At 39.3% G+C, this 24849-nt stretch overlaps 5 protein-coding genes across 6 annotated transcripts; 4 read left to right on the top strand and 1 right to left on the bottom strand.

Moving 5' to 3' along the window:
- LOC125201229 (CBL-interacting serine/threonine-protein kinase 11-like) lies at positions 1–1784 on the top strand. The gene has a single exon (XM_048099258.2). It carries the CDS (start codon positions 213–215, stop codon positions 1458–1460), a length of 1248 nt encoding a protein of 415 aa, XP_047955215.1. The 5' UTR covers positions 1–212; the 3' UTR covers positions 1461–1784.
- Positions 1785–7128: 5344 nt separating this feature from the next.
- Positions 7129–7815, bottom strand: LOC148932406 (uncharacterized). Its single transcript, XM_089065088.1, has one exon. The coding sequence runs from the start codon at positions 7813–7815 to the stop codon at positions 7129–7131; it is 687 nt and encodes a 228-aa protein (XP_088921214.1).
- Positions 7816–13765: 5950 nt separating this feature from the next.
- Positions 13766–15566, top strand: LOC125200347 (biogenesis of lysosome-related organelles complex 1 subunit 1-like). The gene is made up of 3 exons (XM_048098005.2): positions 13766–13938; positions 14259–14464; positions 15105–15566. The coding sequence occupies exons 1-3, from the start codon at positions 13836–13838 to the stop codon at positions 15192–15194; spliced, it is 399 nt and encodes a 132-aa protein (XP_047953962.1). The 5' UTR covers positions 13766–13835; the 3' UTR covers positions 15195–15566.
- Positions 15567–15951: 385 nt separating this feature from the next.
- LOC125201230 (biogenesis of lysosome-related organelles complex 1 subunit 1) lies at positions 15952–17553 on the top strand. 2 transcript variants are annotated; one of them, XM_048099260.2, is made up of 4 exons: positions 15952–16075; positions 16168–16278; positions 16658–16863; positions 17350–17553. In XM_048099260.2, the coding sequence occupies exons 2-4, from the start codon at positions 16176–16178 to the stop codon at positions 17437–17439; spliced, it is 399 nt and encodes a 132-aa protein (XP_047955217.1). In that variant the 5' UTR covers positions 15952–16075; positions 16168–16175; the 3' UTR covers positions 17440–17553. The 2 variants fall into 2 exon arrangements, with proteins under 2 accessions (XP_047955217.1, XP_047955216.1); XM_048099259.2 differs by lacking the exon at positions 15952–16075 and having other exon boundaries at positions 16086–16278.
- Positions 17554–17609: 56 nt separating this feature from the next.
- Positions 17610–23393, top strand: LOC125201228 (Pseudouridine synthase family protein). The gene is made up of 9 exons (XM_048099257.2): positions 17610–17804; positions 17909–18025; positions 20170–20418; positions 20533–20568; positions 21244–21356; positions 21459–21607; positions 21790–21934; positions 22242–22682; positions 22770–23393. Exons 1-9 carry the CDS (start codon positions 17771–17773, stop codon positions 23184–23186), a joined length of 1701 nt encoding a protein of 566 aa, XP_047955214.2. The 5' UTR covers positions 17610–17770; the 3' UTR covers positions 23187–23393.
- Positions 23394–24849: the final 1456 nt, after the last annotated feature.

Below are 24849 nucleotides of genomic sequence, written 5' to 3'. Positions count from 1 at the left end.
TTTTGGAATAGTTCCCAACCACTATTTGGAAACAGCCACAACAGCTATTATTAGCTGTTTACCTAACAAAATCATCCCTGTTTCTATATCCCCAATTTTATTCTTCAACAATCTCTCAGAAATCGGAATCGTTGTTCTGCGATTAGATTCCACCGTTGATTCAGAGATCCACGGGGCGTCGAGCGCCGCCGGTGGCCACCGCTGCTTCGACCATGGCTCTGTCGCCGGAGAACGCTCTGTTCAACAAGTACGAGGTCGGCAAGCTGCTCGGCTGCGGCGCCTTCGCCAAGGTCTACCACGCGCGCGACGTCGCCACCGGCCGCAGCGTCGCGATTAAAGTAATCAACAAGAGTAGATTGAACAACAATGTGGTGCTGGAGAATAACATCAAGCGTGAGATCTCGATCATGAGCCGGCTGAGGCATCCTAACATTGTGAAGCTCTATGAGGTGCTCGCGACGAAGAGGAAGATTTTTTTCGTTTTGGAGTTTGTCAAGGGCGGGGAGCTGTTCGCTAAGGTTGCCAAGGGGAGATTCAGCGAGGATCTGGCGCGGAAGTATTTCCAGCAGCTGATTTCCGCCGTGAGCTACTGCCATTCCAGAGGCGTCTACCACCGCGATCTGAAGCCGGAGAATCTGTTGCTGGATGAGAATGGCGATCTGAAGGTTTCGGATTTCGGTTTGAGCGCGCTGGGGGATCACGTGCGATCTGATGGACTCCTGCACACGCTCTGCGGCACGCCTGCCTACGTGGCGCCGGAGATCCTCGCGAAGAGAGGCTACGACGGCGCGAAGGTGGACGTCTGGTCGTGCGGCATCGTTTTGTTCGTCCTCACCGCGGGGTATCTGCCGTTTAATGATCCGAATTTGATGAATATGTATAAGAAGATCTACAAAGGCGAATTCCGGTGCCCTAAGTGGATGTCGCCGGATCTGAAGCGGTTTTTCTCTCGATTACTGGACACAAATCCTGAGTCTAGGATCTCAATTGAGGAAATGAAGCTCGATCCGTGGTTCAGGAAGGGGTATTCGGAGGTGAAATCGGAGAGCATCGGTTTGGTGAGGGAGGAAGAGAGAAAATTGCAGAATCTGAACGCGTTTGATATCATCTCCTTCTCCAGGGGACTCGATCTCACCGGACTGTTCGACGGGAAATTCGTAGCGTCGGAGGATGTGGACCGTCTGACGGCGGAGGAGCAGCCGGAGACAGTTATGGAGAGGGTGGAGGAGGTGGTGAAGGCGGAGAGCGGCGGCCTGCAGCTGAGGAAGACCAAGGAATGCGGGATGGAGCTTGAGGGGCAAAATGGTGATTTCGTAGTGTCTCTAGACGTCTACCGGTTAACAGACCGGTTGGTGGTGGTGGAGGTGAAACGGAAGGCCGGAGATGCCACTGCGTTCGCCGGGTTGTGGAATGACAAGATTAGGCCGGTGATTCAGCGGCGACCGGAAACCACCAACTAGATTCCCACTCGGCCCACGACGGTTGCAGGGGTAGTTTCGTCATACTTTTTTTTATTTAATTTTTTGGGTTTATTTGCGATACAAAAACATACCTACTCTTGATTTGTGATTGTAAATTTATGTATTTCAGATTTCAGTGATTATTCAAAGTGTATAAATTTAGTGTTCAGAAAAATAAGAACGCAGGTGCCGGATTTTGGAATTCATGGCTGGGCGATTCATCGTCTTAGAAAATGAAAACAAATTTCTGGTTAGTTCGGGTTGTACTTTGTACAGTGATGTTGATTTTAAATATAGTTGTGAATCGCGTTAGTGTTGTTTTTATCTTTGGCTATTTAGGTTGTCTCCGGTGGCGCCCCTCCCACTAGCCCTTCTCATATCACGTCAGTACTAGCCCTTCCCATTTCACTACCACATCACTAGCCCTTCCCACTGCACTAGGACTTCCCGCAATAAAATTAATAAATTCACAATTAAAATTAAAATTTATGGAATTAAAATTTACAGAATTAAAATTTCGACACGAGCCGTATTTATAGTTTTTTTTTTTTAAAAATAAATAAATAAAAATTCGGTGGGACGTCCGAGTGGGACGTCCTACCCACGCCACAGTGGCGCCCGTCAGGTAGGACGTCGAGCTGAGGGGCGAGGCCATCGCAGGGGCACTCGGGACGGGCGTGGGCGCCCTTCCCGCCCACTATGGCGCCCGTCAGGTCGCCCGTCCCCGACGGGCGAGTGGGAGGGGCGCCGGTGGAGATACCCTTATATTGATGGTTCTTGACATCTTGTTATTAACGTTGTCTTCTAGTAATGATTTGTTGCGAGGATGGATGAAAAAAGTGAGTTATTCTGTAAAGTAGAGCATGGATACAATAGTACGGGACCACAATAATAATCAAATCGATTTGTTGGTTAATCGACCATAAAAAATAGTCAAAAAAATTAATCGGAACCGAACCGTACCAAACTCTATTTCACTAACCGACTCAGTTAGAACCGATCGATTATGGTACTAACCGAATTGGACAAAAATGAAAACGCCATATTAAAAAAGAATCATTTATCCTCAAAGTTCAATCTCTGCTCAATTTTTCGACTCTCTTCCTTCTTCAATCCCACCGCTGCTCCTCGATCCAAACTGCCTACGGTTTGATTCTCAGTTCTGTGGTAATGCTCGACTATATCCTTTAGCAAGAGCTCGTACGACGACTCGACTCAGGCATGTGCCTCACCATCTCCATGAGCTCCAACCGCCCTCTCGCGATCGCTTGAGCTCACGAATCCAGCAAGAAAGAGCCGCCGAGAAGGGGGCGAGACTATGGCTGCTCCTCCACAAAGGCGGCGGGATCGCGCCAGAATCGTCAGTTTCCATGGCATGAATTAGCACGAATTGCACCTTGGCGTAACGATTCTTGTGGTTGTGATGGATCTGTGGTAGGGATTTTGATTGTGATGTCATGATTGAGTTAATTTTGTGATTTCATGAGAAGGAATGGTTATTCGTGTGATTGTATCAACGGTGACTCGCGCACAAGTGGCATGACGGTCCATGCAAAATTGCGGTGGAATGAATGGCAACAGAAAATTTGAATTGGGCGACCTTCAATTTACAAGGGGCATGCATCCAAATCTTGGTTCGACTTTTTAAGGCAGATTCAAAAACCACCTTCCTCGAGCGATTTGAGTTCATGTTATTTTTGTTGTGAACAGTACAGACCATGATTTCACTCTCGGGCTCTTCAGGTTTGATACTTGAATACTGAACAGCCTATAAACCCCGTATAAACCCTAGAAAATGAGATTATTTCTTGGCATATTTGACGAAAATGTGAAACTAAACAAATCATGAAAAGTGCTCACAATCAAATCCAAAAAGAGATTTCAATTGTTAGGATAAAATAGAATTTCTTTCAAATTTTGAAATTCAACTTCTTTCACAAATGAGATCATGGCTCTCCAAACTTTTCATTTGAAGAGATCTTTTTTATCTATTTGAACAGATTTTTATCTTTTTTATTCTCTATTTTTCTTTTTTTATCACAAAAAAAGTTCGGAAAAGTTAGCAGTGACACGATCCCTATAATCCAATTTATCCCTAAGAGCATCTCCAACCGCGGACGTCGCGGAAGTTCGACCGGACGTTCGCCGTAGTGAACGAAATACTAGGACACGGACGTCCCGTGCGCCCGTCGGATGGGCTCGGATATCCGGCCGACGGGCGGGCGGACTTCCGCGACTGTGGCGTGGGTAGGACGTCGAGGTCGGACGTCCGACCGAAAATTAATTTTTCTTTTGTTTTTTTAAAAAAATTCTATAAATACGGCTCGTTGAACTTCATTCATTCACACCACTTGTGTTGACAAGTTTCTCTCTCTAAACTCTATTTTCAAGTATATCTAGAATGGCTAGTAGTCGTGCGGGTGGTAGTGGCGGGGGCGCTAGTGATAGTGATAGCTGTTGGGACTACCGCAGCGGAAGACACGAAAACCAAACAGGTCCTTGACCGGATCTATTTAGGTGATTATGCATTCGACTCTAATTTCATGCAATAAACATAGATCTATAGATATAACATCAAATAAACACATAATCATGCATATTCGATGTAGATTCGATTGTTACCTCATAATCCATCATTGGATTGACGTTGCTAGCTGCACCACCCGGAGATCCTTGGTTTATCGACCACGAATCTTCCAACCTATTCCCTTGTCCTTGATTCTCCATCCGTGTGGGCGGATCTCGAAGAACCAATAATAGTCTTGAAGAGATCTAGAGAAACCCAATCACAAACTCGATATTGTCTTGATCTAATCATATGAATTAGGATAGAACAAAAACGAAACAAAACCCTAATTCTCCCACGTGTCAAGGCATGAAAACCGAGGCAAGGAGAGAGAGAGAGAGCCGGCGACGGCTACTAGGGTTTAGGGGGAGGAGTGTTGTGTTGAATGGTGTGCTAGGGTTTCCACATCTCATCACTATTTATAATGGACTTGTTGGGCTAGGTTGGGGATCCATGGAATGACTTAAGTGTTGGGCTCACCCATTAGATAAATTACTAATTAAATCAAATGACCCATGATTTAATATATTATCAATGAAATATTATTTTATTCCACTAAAGAATAATATTGCACTCCCACTTAAATCACCAAATTACAAATAACTTGGGTCCATTTTATTTTATAATATTTCCCGCATTTAAGATTATCTTGATCCATCAATTTAATTATTTTGTCTGCTATGTGACTAGAATTAAATTAATTCTCCAAAGAGTTTTTCTAGTTTGAAACTTTATTTATTATTCGTGGAATAAATTCCAACTGCGCAGTTTTCTGAATAATAAATTCCTTTTTCAAACACCTCTTGGGGATCACCCCTTAGGGATTTAATCATACCACAGTGGGCACGCGAATTCTATGAAATAATATTCCAATACCTTCATGTTATTCAATTACTACCACCCAAGATATCATGAACTTGAGTTACGTACAAACTCTCACATATTGATAAGTCAAAGTGGCGTTTGATTGAATAAACAATATTGATATTAATATCATAGACTAGAAAATACTAAAACTTTCTGAAATATATTCTTTCAGTAGATAGCAATAAAGAATACATTTCGGATTAGATCCTTCCAGTGCTTTACCACACCGGTGTTACTAATCTCTTCTTAGGTAAGAGAGAATTATCACAAACACCGCAACCGTACCAATAGGTAGCCAAAGCCTATCTAGGTTGTGAATACGTTTTTCTTCTTACTAGATCTGGCCAAGTCCCCTACTGGAAAACTCATGAGGAGATTCATCGAATTTCCCTACTTGACCTTCTTAGTAAAAAGCCTTAGACTTGTTTATTATATTTCAATAATAAACCATTATATTATATTATTTATTCTCATAATTAGGTAAACAAGTGGACGTGGCGTTTCTCTTATACATGCACAAGCTGACTGTACAAAGGCATGTACGCTCGAAGCATCTTTTAGTATACAAACCCCAACAATCTCCCACTTATACTCAAAGAATGCTTTCGAGTATACCAACCGCTTTATTGGCCTTGTGCTACACATTCACACACATTTTCTCCCACTTATACTCAAAGGAGGCTTTGGCCACTATGTACTCAAAACTATAATTCTTTAAAAAGAATCTACCAACATAGTTTTCTAGAGTACATAAAACGAAAATATACTTGTAATTTATAACCTTAATTCTTGCTAAGGAGCACGATTATTTGATCAAAATATTTCTAGGCCCTTTGATCCAGTGGAATAATTTTATGTGCCTTTCTCAAGTGCACTTATACATATTCCTCTATCAAAATCCACTATTTTGATCCTTCTGAATTTCTACTAATTAAAGTAGAATACTTATAGCAAATATAAAGTTTTTAATCATGTCGAATATGATTCCCAAAACTTTAATTATATAATACCAAGCTAACTTGGTATTATCCTTGCTATATAATTTGTGATGTAAATTTATGCATGAACATAATTACCTCATCACAATGACTAATTGGAAATTAGTCCTTATGACAAAATAAAACCGAATGATTGCATTCTTTGTTTTATAGTCATAAATTCCAAGAGTTCATTTATTTAACCATTTGTTGTGACTTTTAGAAATACTTCATTTGGAAACCCAAAAGTAATTCCAATTTTTAATAGCTAACTTGGAAATATCTTTTAATGTTTATTAGAGTCTTAGAAAGTGTGCAAGTCATCACTTCTTTCATTCTAGGGTGTGAACCCTTTTAACTCTATCAAACATTACCTTAATTCCATTTATGAATATACATTACCTTAATTCCATTTATGAATATTCTATGAGACTAAATTTAGCTCCCACTTTTAAAAGTAGAAAAATACCAGTCTCAATATTCTTTAAGGCTATTAAAACAATTTAAATAGTGCTTGGAGTTAAATTCATCCTAGTTTAATCAAACGAGCTATGAAGCTCTTATTAAACACTTAGAATTTAATCATTCATTAAGAAAAGCTCCCACTATTTTAATTATCACTTTCACAACAAAATAAATAAAACAATAACTAATCAAATAGTCAACTCTGAACATTAAAATAAATTTAATGTGCACACTATATTTACTACACAAGAGTTTCTAGTATTTATAATAAATACTTATCTTGTTTCTAGTTGAATTTAAATTACTTGTCTTGTAATCAATTATTGTGATTATTTTTCTTACACCTTTATTTGAACAAACGCGATCATAAGATCATTTTATTTTGTATTGAATCCATGTCGAACATTAATGTTCTATTGACTCATCAACAAAATAATGGTTCAAAAGACTTAAGGATTAAAGAAACTTAATAATCAATATTTCTAGAAGAAAACTTCATAATAATTGAATCAACAAATTTAATCACAAGTAAACATTTTGATATTAACCATGTTACATTTGATGTCATAAATAATTGGATAATCAAAACTTCATTTATCTAATAATGCAAGCATTATAAAATGACATCGATAATCCAAAAACACAATTGATAAACTAGGAATAAAATTCCATATCAATAATCCATATGATATCAAAACCAAACAATATAAAAAACTCTTAAAATTCAACAATGTAAATAAAGCAAAATAAGACTTTCATTGTTCAAAACATAAATGTCATAGCTAGATCAAGATCATGTCTTCCTCCTAATCACATTGGGTTGGCTCGAACTCTCTGCCATGTCAGACTTGCGTCTTAGGTCAGTGGAGTTATTGACCATCCCACCCTCCATCTTCCTTATTTGGACTTGTGCCTCAATGAGCTTGCTAGAGAGTACTAGAAGAGATGTTGGCCAAAGATTGTCCATTATCTCTTTCTTTAATTTCTCATAGCTCTTTGGAAGTCCGTCGAGAATCATGAGTTGTTGGGTTTCTAGGCCTATTTTCCCACCCAACTCCTCGAGCCTATCAAAACCATCAACCATTTCCACGACATAGTCGTTAATGTTTTGGTTCTCCTTCAAGACCGTTCTCCTCAAAATGTTCACCACCGATCTCATGAGACACTTGGTGGACATTTCATCAAACCATTTAGGTTCTTCAATCAATGACCTGTCGGGCTTGTCAACCTTGCCAAGAGCATTGCCGACCGAGGCCAACAAAAACTTCTTGACATGACCGCTCGCGGTATCCCATCGATCACAAGCATCATTTTCCTTGTTTGATATGTAATAAGCAGAGGGGCGATCCTTAGTGAGGACCAACCTCAAATCACTAGCCAACTGATCAATGTCAAGTCTCCTTTTCCAATCCAAATAAGAATCAGAATCGCGTTCCTTCGATTTAAGGATCGCACTATAAACTTCCCAAGTAGTAAACATCTTTCGTTCAAGCTGAGAATAAAAACCAACAATATAAACATGTAAAATTTCAAGGAATTGCAAATAACCACAAAACAATTCATCAATTTTACATCCACAAAAATCAAGCACAAACGTTCTTCTACTAGGAAGCCGAGTCTTATTCATGCAAGAAATTCATTATTTTTACTGGCCACAATGTCGACAGATAGTCCAGAGACCATAAGAATGGCATGGCTGACTAACAATGCTAAAGCGTATAACCATAAAATTAAGCACTAAGGATTCTTTACTTGTGCGTGAACTCCTCTAAAGAAAGGTCGAACCGGACAAGCACCTCCTCCTATAGCTCCCTCTAAGTATTATTAAAATACAATCCTTATAATTTCGCAGCAATATTGCTCCGGTAAAGACCAGTCGCGATATTACTGAAAAACTAATTTTACGATTTTAATAACCTTTATCTAGAGAAGTCCAAACTTACGAACTGGTAATGTTCCTCCCGTAAAGACAGGCCGGTCACTACTTCGCACTAAGACCAATTTTATGGAGGCCATATACAAACGTGTTGTAACTATCGCTTCATATTTTCTTGCTGATGGTTTTAATAGTTTAATTATCACTTAAGCAAGGCAGGTATCCACATTCAAAGAATAATTAAACATGTACTAGCTATGCATGCAAGGCAATAAGTACATAGGCGATGCACGAGTTAAACTAGATTTTAACAAATAAAATCATAACTCAAATTAAATATCCATCAATCATCAATAAAACATGTAAACTCATTTACAAAAGGTTCACATAAACATAATGACGAAACTTGATCATTTAATTAAGCATCTAAAATAATAGATAGAATTGAAATTCTATCTCCACATAAACAAGATTATCTAGACATTAAGTCCAATCTTAAACAATCATACATTATTAGTTAAAATAACGTATCTTGATTATTAGAATCACCTATTAATACTATTAGGATTTACTTAGATAGAATTAATCCATCCTTATCCTAAAATTAATGTCTAGGTGTATATCATAAAAGATTAGCTAAGTCTTAATTTTAAATGCCCACTTGGATATATAAATCCACATTTATCCAATTAAGACTAAATCCATTTAAAACACATCAATTAAATTTGAGAACTAAATTTCTCATAGCTTTCATAAAATCACATGACAAGAAGAATCTTATTACATCTTTAATTCAAAATGATGTTTTCTAGATGAAATAAAATTCACCTTCATCAAAATTAAAGACAAAATTCAACTTAATAAATAATTAAGGATTTTAATAGCAAAATTAATGCTCTATGAATTTTCATACCTTTAAATCTCATTTGATGTTATCTAGATGAATTATGAAACAAATTCACCTTCATCAAAATTAAAGATAAAATTCAAATTAAACTAGGAATTGAATTCCAATTAAAATCCAATTAATCATTTAATACTTTAATAATTTAGGATTTAAGTAGCATGTTAATGCCAAATGAATTTTTCACTTCTTTAATTAAACCGATGTTATCTAGATGAAATAAAATTCACCTACATTATATTAAAGACAAAATTCAAACTTGGAATAGGATTCCAATTAAAATCCATCCAATTATTATATATATAATTTTCGAAAATTTGAAGGTTTAAAACAATTGAAAAACTCATGTCTTTTCCTTAGGTATATATCTATGAAATAATTCCATAACACACCAATTAAAATAAAGACTATTTCAATTAAACCTTAAAATAAAACATGAAAGCATATAGTGAGAATATTCTTTAAAATTCCATTCTATTGTGGAAAAGCCAAAATTTAGATCAATCAAAATTGAATTCCCTTATGTTAATTATCATGATATTATCTAGATGGAAATAATCCACCAAAATCAACTAATTAACAAATTAAATCAATTATTTGACTAATTATTCAATTGGCAATTTTAAAGAAGACAATTATTCTCTTTTAAATTAGAATCTTGACTTAATTGCAAAATCATTCTAATTCCCACAAGATATTTTAATTATTCTAGGTTTAGGATTTTAAACCACAATTATAAATAGCTTGCGCGTTAAGAAACGAAACGAAAACACGAAAAACAAAACGAGACGACGAGACGACGCAGCCCAAAACCCTAATTAGGGTTTGGGCCGCCACGGGCCTCGCGGCAGCCGCTGCTGCCGCGCCCGACCTCCGCTGCCTCCCGCGGCTGCTCCCACTGCAGTGGCCGCCGCCGCCCGAAGACGGCGCCGCTGTTGCTGCTGCGAGCGTCGCCACTGCCCGGAGTAAGGGCTGCTGTCACTGCAGCATTTCCGCCGTGATGCTCCCACTGGAGTGGCCGCCGCCCGCTGACTGCCTCCCGCCGCCGCCCGAAGACGACGACGCCGCTGCAGCTGCCCGGAGTCGCTGCTGTCAGCCGGAGCTGCTGCCCGGAGAAAGATGACGTCGCAGCTGCCTTTTTCTGGAGCTGATCGCCACTGCCGCCGCCGCCCGCCGCCGACCGAAGACGACGACACCCCAGCCACCGTGGCTGCCTCGCTCAGCCGGATCTGGATCGGCGATCCCCGACAAGGCAAGATCCACAGCCCGGTTTGATTGAACACATCTAGGGTTTTAGCCCTTGTATTCCTTTTTCGTTTTTCCGATTTAATTAATCTTGATTTATCGCGGTCGCTTCGCTTGACCGCGATCTTAAATCTTAATTAATCGTTTCTTAGTTTGTAACAAACTTTTATGTTCAACACATATGCACATTTAAATATCAAGCATTTAGCAATTTAAATAGATCTAGCATATTAAGAACATAAAACTATAGATCTAATGAATACTTGTTTAGATCTAGAATATTCTTGTGAAAAACTCAAATAAAATTCGAGATTCATAATATTCTTTCATCGATCCAAGTATTCAATCATGGACCACTTTATTTATTGATTCAAAAGCATATATTCACTTAAACACATACATATATGTAATCAATAAACATATAATCTAATACATATTACTTAGAATATATAGATCTAATGATGTTCATCATAGATCTAGAATATTTTTGTGAAAAACTTGAATAAAATTCAAGATTCATAATATTCTTTCATCGATCTAGAACATCATACCATAGATCCAAAAAAAAAAAATCAAGAAAAACATAGATCCAACACACATTGCATTATTTTCGAAAATCCCAAGTTTTAACACTATAATTTTCAAAAAATTCAATTAATCAAATACATAATCAGAGCCTAAAAATTGGCTAGGTTGGGGATCCATGGAATGACTTAAGTGTTGGGCTCACCCATTAGATAAATTACTAATTAAATCAAATGACCCATGATTTAATATATTATCAATGGAATATTATTTTATTCCACTAAAGAATAATATTGCACTCCCACTTAAATCACCAAATTACAAATAACTTGGGTCCATTTTATTTTATAATATTTCCCGCGTTTAAGATTATCTTGATCCATCAATTTAATTCTTTTGTCTGCTATGTGACTAGAATTAAATTAATTCTCCAAAGAGTTTTTCTAGTTTGAAACTTTATTTATTATTCATGGAATAAATTCCAACTACGCAGTTTTCTGAATAATAAATTCCTTTTTCAAACACCTCTTGGGGATCACCCCTTAGGGATTTAATCATACCACACTGGGCACGCGAATTCTATGAAATAATATTCCAATACCTTCATGTTATTCAATTACTACCACCCAAGATATCATGAACTTGAGTTACGTACAAACTCTCACATATTGATAAGTCAAAATGGCGTTTGATTGAATAAACAATATTGATATTAATATCATAGACTAGAAAATACTAAAACTTTCTGAAATATATTCTTTCAGTAGATAGCAATAAAGAATACATTTCGAATTAGATCTTTCCAGTGCTTTACCACACCGGTGTTACTAATCTCTTCTTAGGTAAGAGAGAATTATCACAAACACCGCAAATGTACCAATAGGTAGCCAAAGCCTATCTAGGTTGTGAATACGTTTTTCTTCTTACTAGATCTGGCCAAGTCCCCTACTGGAAAACTCATGAGGAGATTCATCGAATTTTCCTACTTGACGTTCTTAGTAAAAAGCCTTAGACTTGTTTATTATATTTCAATAATAAACCATTATATTATATTATTTATTCTCATAATTAGGTAAACAAGTGGACGTGGCGTTTCTCGTATACATGCACAAGCTGACTGTACAAAGGCATGTACGCTCGACGCATCTTTTAGTATACAAACCCCAACAATAGCGATAGTGATAATGAATTGGATCTCGCTGTGGAAGGGGCGATTGATCGATTGCCACGGCAGGGGCAGCAACGGCGGCAGCAGGCGGCGGTACCTCTGCCGATCCATCGCCGACGTCATGTACCCCGGGACCACATTGCTGCACATATTCGGTTGTATTAGGACTACTTCGCTCCGCAACAGCGTTTTGGGGATGCCTTATTCCTGTGACGTTTTAGGATGCATCGTCCGCTGTTTATGCGTATCGTGTGTGCTTTAGAGAGAAGATACGAGTATTTCAGGATCAGGAAGGATGCGGCTGGCAAACCCGGACACACGCCCTTACAGAAGTGCACTGCGCAATCAGGCAACTAGCGTACGGAGGCCTGGCCGACATGTTCGACGAGTACCTCCACATTGGCGAGTCGTCAGACGAGAGCCGTCGTATGTCTGCAGAATTTTTGCGCGGGTGTTAGAGCGATATTCGGGGATCGCAATCTTCGGAGTCCGAGCCCCGCAAACTGCCAGTTGCTGATAAATATGCACGGGTCGGTGCACGGGTTCCCTGAGATGTTGGGCAGCATAGATTGTATGCATTGGGAGTGGAAGAACTGCCCCGCCGCCTGGAAAGGGATCCACACTTCCGGCTTCAAAGCCAAGCATCCCACGATGATCCTTGAAGTTGTAGCTGACTACCGACTGTGGATATGACATGCTTATTTTGGAGTCGTCGGGTCGAACAACGACCTCAACGTCCTCCAGTCGTCGCCCCTGTTCAACAATTAGTGCAATGACGTTGGTCCCGCCATCAGTTTCGTCGCCAACGGCAACCAGCACAATATGAGATACTATTTGGCGGATGGGATATACCCAAACTGGTCCGTCTTTGTGAAGACGATCAAGCATGCGATCTGACCAAAGAAGTCCTACTTTGCGAGCCGTCAGGAGGCAGCGCGCAAGGATGTTGAGCGGGCATTTGGTGTGCTCCAGAGTCGATAGGCGATGGTGAAGGGTCCTTCACGGATGTGGTATATTCCCAACATCGGCGACATCATGTACGCATGTATCATTTTGCACAACATGATTGTCGAAAGTGAAGGTGACGAACTGACTCAGTGGACCAACGAAGATGATACGGCTGTCGGTCCAAGCCACGGCGTGGCCAGCGCAAATGTGAACATGGGGGTACCTCATGGAGAGGTTGAGAGGTTGCGCGCATTTGCCGACATGCGGCAAAGAGATGCCCATATTCAACTTCAGGAGGATATCATCGAAGAGGTTTGGACGCGGAGGGATCGACGTTGATGTGGTTAATTTTTTATTATCTACTATGTAATTTTTTTTTCCGAATAATGTATATTTTTTTATATGAAATATTCGCATTTCCCCATTCGTATTCGTGTCGAAATTTTAATTCCGTAAATTTTAATTTCGTAAATTTTAATTTTAATTGTGAATTTATTAATTTTATTGCTGGAAGTCCTAGTGGAAGTCCTAGTGCAGGGGAAGTCCTAGTGATATGGCAGTGGAATGGGAAGTCCTAGTGATGACGTGACAGGAAGTTTTGTGGGAAGTCCTAATGGAAAGGGCCGGAGAGCTCTAAACCTGAAATCTCTCCATCCAATTTTGTAAAATTAATTTTCAAATTTGTAAATGATGCTTTTGAAATAAAATCTGAAATTTAGGATTAGAATACTGTAAAATCAATTACTTCTATGATCTATTGAAATTATCAGTCTAAAATTGACACATTTGTTTCTGCTCTCTGCCACAGAGTTATTTGTATATGAGGCTCCATAAATGGATCGATCGCATCATGTGGAGACGGGGAGTTTGGAGTCATCATTTGTTCAAATGATCGACGATCACAATCGTGCGGCGATTGAGCTGCGGGAACGAACTGGTTAGTCACCAATTAAATTATGGATTTCACAACATATATAAGTGTGTTTGATTCTGTAACATTTTTGCTTGTGTTGGATTTTGTGGTTGGTTTTGGGGTTTAAACTTCAGATGATTTTCCAGTTCAATTGGTATTTGCTATTGCAGGAATTTACGGTTGGTTTTGGGGATCATTTTGATTTAAATTTCAAGTTGAATTGGTATTTCCACATCATGCTTGATTTTGGATGAATGCGTTTACTTTTGTGGGGAACTCTGATTATCTTTCAAGTTGAATTCATACTTGCTTTTGCATTCTGTATTTTTGCTGGATAAATATAGAGAGAGCGAAAAAAGAAGGTCTTCGGAATGCAATACGTGTGGCAGATCAGCTTATGAAGGTCGTTGATGGTGGTGTCCACGATGTATTCATAAATGAGAAGTGGATCAAGGTGGAAATTCAAGCATTGTCAGCAACTATCATGCGATTCTCAAAGCAGACTGATCAGTGGCTCGCAGTGTCTCGTGCTATCAACACCGCTGTCAAGGTCAGAGTGCGAATGGTTTCTACCTTGCTTCTTGGCTGGCCATTTGATGTATTGTTGTCCTACTGCATTTTATAAATACACGCTGGTTCTTGCAATGTGCATCTTGAATCGAGCCGTTTAGTTATAAATGGTTACTGATCGCTAGTTCATGTTAATATGTGGCTTCAAGTATTGAGGATCGTGATCAACTTCAAGCCTTTATCCATCTCTTGAATTTAGATTTGAAGTTTATTTTACCTATAGTTTTGGGAACTGAAATTTCCCATTAAATCAGGACATCGGCCTTGGAAGATACAGTTATTTGAGTTGTTAAGTTATAAAGAGTGATCAAAATGGTTGCAGCCTTCAAGTGCTGTGATCAACTTCAGGCTGATATCTAATTCTTGTACATGTCGTTTTTCCAGAGCTGAAATTTCTTGTATAAAAATCAGTACATTGGCCCTGATGTGCTCACGCATTATTACATATTTTAACTCGATGGAAAGGATCAAGCGCATTGGCCTTCATGTATTTTTTTGATGCCATAGTCTTTCTCTTGGTTCGACTTAGTTAGGCTCCAAGTTCATTGTTCTTGCAAAAGTTTGTGGAAATTGTTTGAGAACGTTTTAGCTTCAAACATAACTACATGTTTCTGCAACAGGAAATTGGAGATTTTGAGAACTGGATGAAGACAATCGAGCTTGACTGTAAAAGTATTAGTGCTGCTATCTGTAACATTCACCAAACATAACCTTCAATGCTGGATATCGTTGCATCAATGACTATGACAATTCCTGTCCTTCACAAGGCTCGCCTCGTCCCCGCACCCCTGCAGCAACAAGCATATCCGAGATCAGAAGGCGATTCCCAAATCTCGATGATCAAGTTGGAACAAATACTAGTCAGCTGCGTTTGGTTTTTCTGAGAGCAAGTTGTGCTTCTTCTGAAAGCCGGCTCATACAGTCTCCAACAAATTTGAAGGCTGATTCTCATTTCTGATCAATATCTAACATTCTCGATGGTTTCTTCTATCTCTGTAACCTTTTTAATAGGCTTAGTATTGTGATGACTACAGTTGTGCTAAATACTCCCTCCGTTTCATAGTAATGGAGATATTTCTTTTCGGCACGGAGATTAGAAAAATTTGTGTAATGTATATTAAATAAAAAGATAATAAAGTATGAGAGAGGAAAAAGTAGATAGAAGAAAATAATACAGATGGAAAAGTGGGTGAGAAGAAAATGTGTTGACTTTTACTAAAAAGGTAAATGAATCCATTATGAATGTACTAAAATGACAAATAACTCTATCACTATGGAACGGAGGGAGTGAATGTTAGCTTTGATTTCCAAAAGTTTGAGTCCAACGAACCTATAAATTTATGTTCATTTAGCTACTATAAAACCAGAAAAAATGAAAATAAATGACCCAAAAGAGGGAAATAAAAGCGATATGAAAACATTTAAAAAGGTTGAAAAATTAATTGAGAATAGCAAAAAAAAAAAAAAGGAGTTGATAAATAATCTTCGTCAAAATAGAAAAACACTCTCGGGATCCGGATCCGTATTTGACTCGAACCGCCCGGTTCGGTAACTCAGTCCACGACCGCTACTTGCTAGGGCTCAATTCCAGGTTGCATTTCGTCGTCCCAATTTTTTTAATTTTTAAAAAAATCTCGAATAATCAGAGAAAATTGATGAATGTTTGATGATTGCTATGTGAAGCTGCGGTAATGGAGCGATCGCATCAGGTGGAAGCGGGGAGTCTCGAAGCTTCTCTGCTTCAAATGGTCAGCGATCACAATCATGCCGCGATTGAACTGCGGGAACGAACTGGTCAGTTTTAATCACACTCAGTTTAATTCGATTACTATTAGTGTTTCCGTGTGTGTGATCAGTATCTATGCTTAATTTTGTAGCTTTAACCCAATACTTTCAAGTCGAATTGATATTTGTTTCTGTTGGAAATTATGGTTAACTTTTTGGAGTTTGAGCTTTAATTTGCGTTTTAGTATTTGCTTGTGCTGCAAAATGATGATTGGTATTGGAGTTTGAACCTTTCAAGTTGCGTTTTTACTTGTTTAGGGGAATTGTGGTTTAACTTTCAAGCAGAATTTCTGCAATTTTACTATTTTGGGTGTTTTAACTTTTGGGGGTAGTTGTGATTAACTGTCAAACGGATTTTCTTATTTACTGTCTGCTGGATAAAATCTAGAGAAAGCAAAGAAAGACGCTATTCAGACTGCAATACGAGTGTCGGATCTGCTGGTTAAATCCGTTGATGGTGGGGTGCGTGAGGTCTTCATCAACGAGGAGCGAATTGATAAGGAAATTCAAGCATTGACAGCAAGTATCACGCGATTCTCAAAGCAGAACGATCAGTGGCTTGCAGCATCTCATGCTCTTAACACCGCTGTCAAGGTTAGTAAGCGAGTTGTTTCTACTTATGCTTCTTGGCTTGTTGTTTGTGATTTTATTCGTACAAACACAAATTGATTCTTGCATTTGTGTATCTTGATTTGAGTTGATTAGTTATTTAGAATGAGTTAAAATGATTTTTCTTTTTGCCTTTTCCTTCTTGGCTGGTTGGAATGTGTATCTTCATTACACTGTACCTAGTCTTGGTGTAAGTGTTCTTGTTGGACGTAAAAATTTAGACTTGATTAGTAAGATCCTGCATAATGGCCTTCACGTGTTGTTTGGTATCGCGTGATAGATTCACATTTTAAAAAATAGTGTCGAAGGGGGTGACAAATTTTAGCCAGGGAAATCAAGATATGAATATCTGCAGAGGATTTTGGGAGTTGTTTGTAAAGGGTTTAAGCTTAAAACTCACATTCTGCATTTACTTCAACAAGTTGTTGGAATTTTCTGAGAATCAAAACTGAAACTTGAGTGTGCGAACAGGAAATTGGAGATTTCGAGAACTGGATGAAGACGATGGAGCTTGACTGTAAAAGTATTAGTGCAGCAATCTGTAACATTTACCAAACATGATCTTCCATGATGTATTATTTGATTGCATCATTTTCCATAACTTCATGAGTGTAAGAAACATACATCCTTGAAGAGAAGAAAAAAGAAAAAAGGAATGAATTTCTCATACAAAAATTTATGTGTGGCAATCAATCCACTTTATATTACAGTGTCAGGTTCTCTCAATTTGAGCTCCCAATCATCAGGATTCATGATACTCTTGAAAGTTGAACCAGGTTGATGTTGACGAAGAAGCTGAGTAGTTTATGGCCCGAGCTCTATATTCTTGTCAAGAACTCAACGTCAAATTGTCAATAATTTAGTATCAAATGTGTTCACCAATAATCACCACATGAGCACTGGTTATCCACAAAGCGATGAAAGCGGTTGTTATCTCTCACTATAATCTCTCTGCCAACAATTCTTGATATAAACTTCATAGCACTGTGACAATCCACACAGATCCTAAGATTCTTGGTGATCCTTATAGGGACGCCAGGAGGGAGCGCGATGAGGCCAAAAGCAAGTGCGAGCTTCTCACTGTGGTACCACACCTCTGACTCCTTTTCCTCGTCCTCCAAGTCGTACAGAGCCATCTTCGTGTCAGGTACGTAACCAGCAGCCTTGAGGTCGTGCTTCAGTTTACCTAGCATCGCTTGAATCTCAGCGTTTCGACTATGTGATGCATCCTTTGCTTGAAAGACATGGACATCGTTCTTCACAGATATCCAACTGCATCCTGCCCCTTTCTTGATCCCCACCTCCTTCATCTCCTCCCTCACCACGTTGGCCTCGTCCCACCTCCCCGCTGCGGCAAGCATGTTTGAGAGGACAACGTGGTTCCCCGAGTCTTGTGGGTCGAGTTTGAACAGATTCTCAGCTGCAATCTTGCCTAGCTCTGGCTTACCATGCATTTTACAAGCATTTAGTAGAGCTCCCCATATAGAGATTGTAGGTTTAACTCTCATCTCCTTGATGGCTTGATAGGCCCGTTCGACCAGCCCAGCCCGGCCTAGCATATCCACTACACATGCGTAATGCTCTGCCCTGGGCTCGACACCGTGCTTCTCCCTCATGGAGTTGAACACCTCCATCCCGACCTCCACCATCCCCCCTCTACTGCAAGCACTCAACACACATACGAAGGTGACATAGTTAGGCACCAAGCCTTCCGAGTCCCTCCTCTCAATCATTTCCCTGAACATCCCTAACGCCATGTCTGCACGCCCTTGATGAGCGTATCCACCAATCAACGCGTTCCAACACACCAAGTTCCTCCTAGGCAGCGCAAAAAATACCCTCTCACAATCCTCGATGCTCCCACACTTCCCATACATGTCCACCAACGCGCTCCCAACGAATATATTTTCATCAACACAAGCCTTCACTGCTAAACCATGAGCCAGTCTACCTGTCTCAAGCGCAGCCAGGCTTGCGCACGCACTGAGCACACTCGAGACCATGAAGTCCGTAGGCTCAACTCCCGCCCTTCGTATCTTCAGAAATAAGGCGCAAGCCATCTCTCCCATATCATTTTGTTCAAACACAGCCAACATAGAACCCCAAGAAACCTTATTACGCTCGCTCATCTTCTCAAACACTTTCTCCGAGAAGCCAACTTCGCCACATTTCCCATAGAAGTCGACCAGCCCATTTCCCACGGAGACGTCACCTTCATGCCCCCCTTTGATCAGATATCCGTGCAACTGCCGCCCTTGAGCCAAGAACCGTCCATCCGAGCACGCATTCAAGAAAGCACAGAAGGAAATTGAATTCGGAGCAGCCTCGTCGCTGCGGAGGAGCTCCAGAAACCTAAAAATCCCCTCACGCGGCTTTCCGTTTAACACCGAATTCGAAATGCTCGCGTTCCACATGGCTATGTTTCTCTGCGACATTTGATCAAACAGTTTGTCCGCGTCGAATAAAAGCCTCGTCTTGCTGTACATGTCGAACGCGCTGCACGCGACGAACGCATCGCCGATAAGGAGCAGCTTCACCGCGAGGGCGTGGAGCTGCTTACCGAGGAACGGCGCGTGGAGCCCCGCCGCCGCTTTGAACAAGCAAGGGAAGGTGAAATCGTTGGGCTGGAGGCCGTCGCGGCGCATTGTGGCGAAAGTGGAGATGGCAGAGGGGTAGTGGCCGTTCCCAACATCGCCGGCGATGAGGGAGGTCCATGTGACGACGGAGCGGAATTCGGGGCTTGTGAGGGAGAGGACCGCTCGGGCCGAATCGGGCCGATCGAGTTTAGAATACATGTGGATGAGGTGATTGGAAAGGAATGCCTCTAGAGCTACGCCTAGGGTTTTGACGATTCGGGCGTGGGCGGCTCGGCCGAGGCGTGGGGATTGGGCAGAGACGGCGGATTCCACCAGCGCCGCCAGCGATTTGGGGCTGAGGAATGACATTTGATCTCTGATTTAGCTGTCGCACTATTTCTCATTTAATCGGAAATAGTTAGTGATTTAGGAGGGCGGAGTTGAAGTGTGCTAAAGTAGGATTTTTGATGTTTACAGCGTCAGCCGCCATTGATGGAGGTTGGAGAGAGGGAGGGAAGTAATTTTTCATTTTTTGAAAATAAAAAAATTATGCTTTTTCATTGAATATATTTATTCATTGGGCTCAATAGCCCAATTTACTGTTAATTGGGCTCGAAATCGAATTGGTGTAACGTTTTGTGAAATGTAAGAGCAAAAAGATACGATCAGTTAAACAACTATGGCGTCTTGAATTTCAATCATAATCTCTCCACAGTTTCAGTAGCAATGGCGGTTTCCTTGCTGCGAAACCCCTTTTCTCCACCGTGGATTACATCGCTATTATCAAGAGGCTGCTCGCCAAACTCCTACGGCTTCAAGCCCCTCAGAGTTACATCTTTCAGCTTCTCCACCTCCGCCGCTGCCGACGAAGAAGTTGGGTCGTCGGAGATAGCCCCAAAATGGGAATCTATTCGCAAGAAGAAAGTGGTTATGCGCGTTGGCTACGTGGGTTCCGATTACAGAGGTTTGTGCGGGTGTGTGTGTGTGTGTGTTTTCAGTCATTCTAGTTAGTTTGTTCATTTTGTTTTTGGTTGAGCTCTGTTTCTGATTTTTGGGTTTTGTGCTAATGTTGTGGCAGGATTGCAAATTCAGAGGAGTGAACCTGATATATTAAGTGAGATGCTTCTCTTTCTTCTTTTGTGTTTTTTGATTTTTTGTTGTTTCCTTTGATCTATTTTTGTTGATTGTTACTATTTTGGGGAAAGATTTGCTTCTTTACTGGTTTTGAGACCGCATAGTTGAAGAATTCATTTCTGTGTTGTGAATTTGGAAGAAGATTTTGAAGTTAGGATTATGCTAATGTGTGTTCTTATTTTTATGTGTAATAGAACTTGTTTCCTGCTCTATCATTGGGAGAAAATGCTGTTGTGTTTGCTGAAAGATTTTGCTTTATATGCTTTTGTTTGACACTAGATAAAATACTGATCATTATCAGTTTTGACTATCTTTGGCTCTTTGATCCTTCTCTCCTTGTATTTCTGGAAAGCCATTGTCTTTCGTTGCTTGTTGCACTCAATATCAAACAAATTCTCGTGTATTATGACTTGTTTGTCAGTGGATGACATGGTTTTCAAAGTTATGTATATTGACACAGAAAATGTCTCAGCTAAATTTTGTTTGAAATGGAGTTACGAATTTGATTATAATCTATTGGCATGAAGAGATGCACATTTCTATGAATTCTCTGGTTCTCCAACCAAAAAAAAAAACATCGACTGTATTTGAATTTGACACTACTTGAGGTGGAAGTAAAAAAGATTTCACTAAGCTCTGTGATCTTGTTATGTAGCCATTGAAGGTGAACTAGAAAAGGCTATTTTTAAAGTTGGCGGAATTAGAGAGAGCAATTTTGGGGATTTGAACAAAATTCGTTGGGCGAGAAGTAGCCGGACTGATAAAGGGGTAAGCTTAAGTCACTATTGTAGGTTATCTTTCTAAGCTAGATTTTTGGCACAATCATTCGTCCTGTTGCTTCCCCAGATTCTGTAACCTTTGCACATTCAGGTTCATTCGCTGGCGACCATGATCGCTTTTAAAATGGAGATTCCAGAATTTGCTTGGAACAATGATCCAAATGGTGTTGCTCTTGCTAGATATGTTAATTCCCATCTTCCAGAAAATATAAGAGTTTTCAGCATCTTACCTTCACAAAGGTAAAGAATTCTCTATAAGGGTATTGTGACTTTGCATAATGCTTTTTACAAATATTCTTGGGGCTATTATTCTCTGTGCTTCCCTTCCTCCGGTTAGATCTTAATCTTGCAATAATAATAGACTGTTTCTATGTATCTGGCTAATTCACTTTTAAAATCTTCAAAAGTTAACAACTTTTCAGGAGTTTTGATGCCCGAAGAGAATGTAACATTCGCAAGTATTCCTATCTTCTTCCGGCTGAAGTTATTGGAGTAAAAGAAAATTCTACAGCTGATGAAATCGATCATCATGTATCAGATTTTAATAATATACTGAATGTTTTTGAGGTAAATCTGATGCATTTTAGATGTTTGGTTTTCTGCTGATAGATTTATTCGAATATTCAGAATTACCATCTTAGCGTTGAGAGATTGATCCTTGCAGTAATTTTGTATGTCTAGAGCTTCTCATAAATGTTCAAAGAAATGCCATTCCATTTACTCACAAATCACAATATGATCTTCTTCTTGACTTGGGATTTAGAAACTAATATCTAGTTGTGGTTAGACCTAAGTTGATTCTTTATGATGTGAAGAAAGAAATAAAAGTGTCATTTTGATCAACAAGTTTTGTGCAACTCTTTCGTTGTTTCAGGGTGACCATCCTTTTCACAATTATACTATTAGATCTAAATACAGAAAACGCTCTCCTCGTGGAGTTTCTGTTAAGAATTATCCATCAAAGACGTCCAAGTTATCACCTGCACAGAGTGGCTCTGACTCGGAAGGAAGTGATGAGGAAGATATCAGCGAAGCTGATGAATCCTCCGCCACAAATTCTGGGGAAAGGGAGCACGACTCTCTCCTCTCCAACTCAGACAGGAACGCGGATGGAGACGAGGACACCTTGAAGGAACATGAAAATATTGTTGTTCCTGTACTTGCTCGGTGGCTAGACGAACCTGATGAGAACGACAGGATTGGAGCATCACATTTTAGAAAGATTTTCCAGTGCTGCTGTGGCGAATTGGAGCAGTTGTATGGTGCGAAATTCATTGAAATCTCCATCTGTGGAGAGTCATTCATGCTGCATCAGGTAATGATCTTTCTCCCTTTTCATATTTCGTGTTCGTTTTGTTTTATAAAGTTGTGCTCGATGTGTTCTTACCGCAAACATGATCAGATACGCAAAATGGTGGGGACTGCTATAGCTGTGAAACGTGAGTTGCTGCCAAGAGACATTCTGAGTATATCGTTGTCCAAGTTCTCGAGGATCGTCTTGCCTCTTGCCCCGTCGGAAGGTCTATTTTTGAGGAGCAATAGCTTTGCAATCCGAAACAGACCAGGCAATCTAAAGAGGCCGGAGATGAAGGCATTGGTCGAATCTGAGGAGATCCTCAAATCAGTCGATGATTTCTATCGTTCGGTGATGTTGCCTCAGATGTCCAAGTTTTTAGACCCTTCAAACTCCCCTTGGAAAGAATGGGTGCCGTTGTTAGATGCAAACACCGGTATCCCAGAGTCTCAACTGGACAACGTGAGAGTTGCTTGGAAGTTGTGGCACGAGAAGCTCGGGAGTCAAAGGAGGATGGCAGCCTAGCCTCGATTTATCGAAGTGGTTCGGCCTATTATTTTTTACTATCAAAGGTATCCCTTAGAGCATTTGTTTCTTCGCTTACACATTGTATGTTACATTGACTAGACCTAGACCCAATTTATGAGATCGTCTCTCCATCAATCATCATTTTGATATACTATGTTGTAAATAATTTTCACATATTCTAATGTCATTATTTATTCTTAGGAAGTTTTATATTGAAAATAACAAAGCAAATTGGATGTGTTTTTCAGTACTTATAAGCTATAAGTTGACTTCATTCAAAAGCCCTTAAATTTAATCTCCGATTTTTGTGACCCTGTATGTTTCAAAACTTTTCGGTTGTAAATAAAGGAAATAATCTTGATTTTCCTATCTTCTTTACTACAGAGTTGATTTTGGGTGTGTAGGGTACTAGAAATTAGAAATAGAATAGTGTTGTGGGGCTTAGAAAAATATGATTTCAGTATATTTGTGTTAGTAAGTGAAATGGTAATGATTAGAATTGTATTTCTTGATATCCTGTCCAGAGTAGTACGGAACAGCCACGTCTAGGTCTATCAAAATGGATATTGGATATTGGATATCTGATATCCAAACCCGAAAAATTGGATAATTGGATACCTGAAATCCGATTTTTCGGGTTTCGGATCGGGATCAGGTAGTGAGAGTTTTGGATTACCGGATATCGGATAACTTCGATACCCGTTCGGGTATACCCGAATTATCCGATTTTTTAAAAATTAATAAATTATGTATTTATTTTGATTTTTAAAAAATACAAGCAATTAAATATAGTTTCTTTATCTTCTTTTTATGTTCAAAGTGCTGAACATTATTCAACAACACTATATTTATTCAACAAAGTGATAAATTCATTATAGATATTTATGATCAAAATGCTAAAAATTAAATTGTTAATAATTTTTATTACTATAAGATGTGAATCTGTGATTTTATTTTAGTCAATAGGGGCAATGCTCGGTATATCAAAGTGGCAATGGTACATTGATTGCTCGATTAATATATATAGCTATAGGTTTAAAAATAATGGCACTATATAAATTCTGATCCAACTTTGAGTAAATAGATTGTTTTATTTACATTTATTTTAATATATTATAACTTATTAATTTTGTATTTCTAAAAATATGAAGTTATTTTCACTTAAATTTGACCTGTTTCAAGAATTTTGTATTTTAAAAGTTTGTGGTTATTTTCTCTTAAATACTGTAAGTTTGTATTAATTTCGAACTACATGTTTGTATTTTTAAAAGTTTGTAGATAATATTCTAAAAAGAATTAAAATCAAAATTGGGACTCGATACCCGATTTTTCGGGACTGGATCGGGTAATTGGGTACCCGACATCAAATTCGGATCGGGTTTTAGTTTTTGGGAAATTCAGGATCGGGTATCCGAAATTTTCGGATCGGGTATCCTGGGTACCCGATTTGACAGGCCTAGTCACGCCACAACAACAAAAAACTCTTCCGCCACATCATCACAACATAAATTGAAAAAAGAAAAAAAAAAAAAAAAAAAAAAAAAAAAAAAAAAAAACTGAAGAAGACCGCCGCAGCGGAAGCTAGACCGCCACAGTGAGCCTATTGTGGACACTCTAAGGCCAAATCCAGCCAACTACCTTAAAAAAATATATGTGATTG

Source organism: Salvia hispanica, chromosome 2, assembly GCF_029641045.1.
Source record: "Salvia hispanica isolate PSC_SH4W2 chromosome 2, Shi_PSC_v1, whole genome shotgun sequence".
Lineage (NCBI taxonomy): Eukaryota > Viridiplantae > Streptophyta > Magnoliopsida > Lamiales > Lamiaceae > Salvia > Salvia hispanica.
Note: the sequence above shows the minus strand (reverse complement) of the source record. Positions and strands in the feature narration are given on the sequence as shown.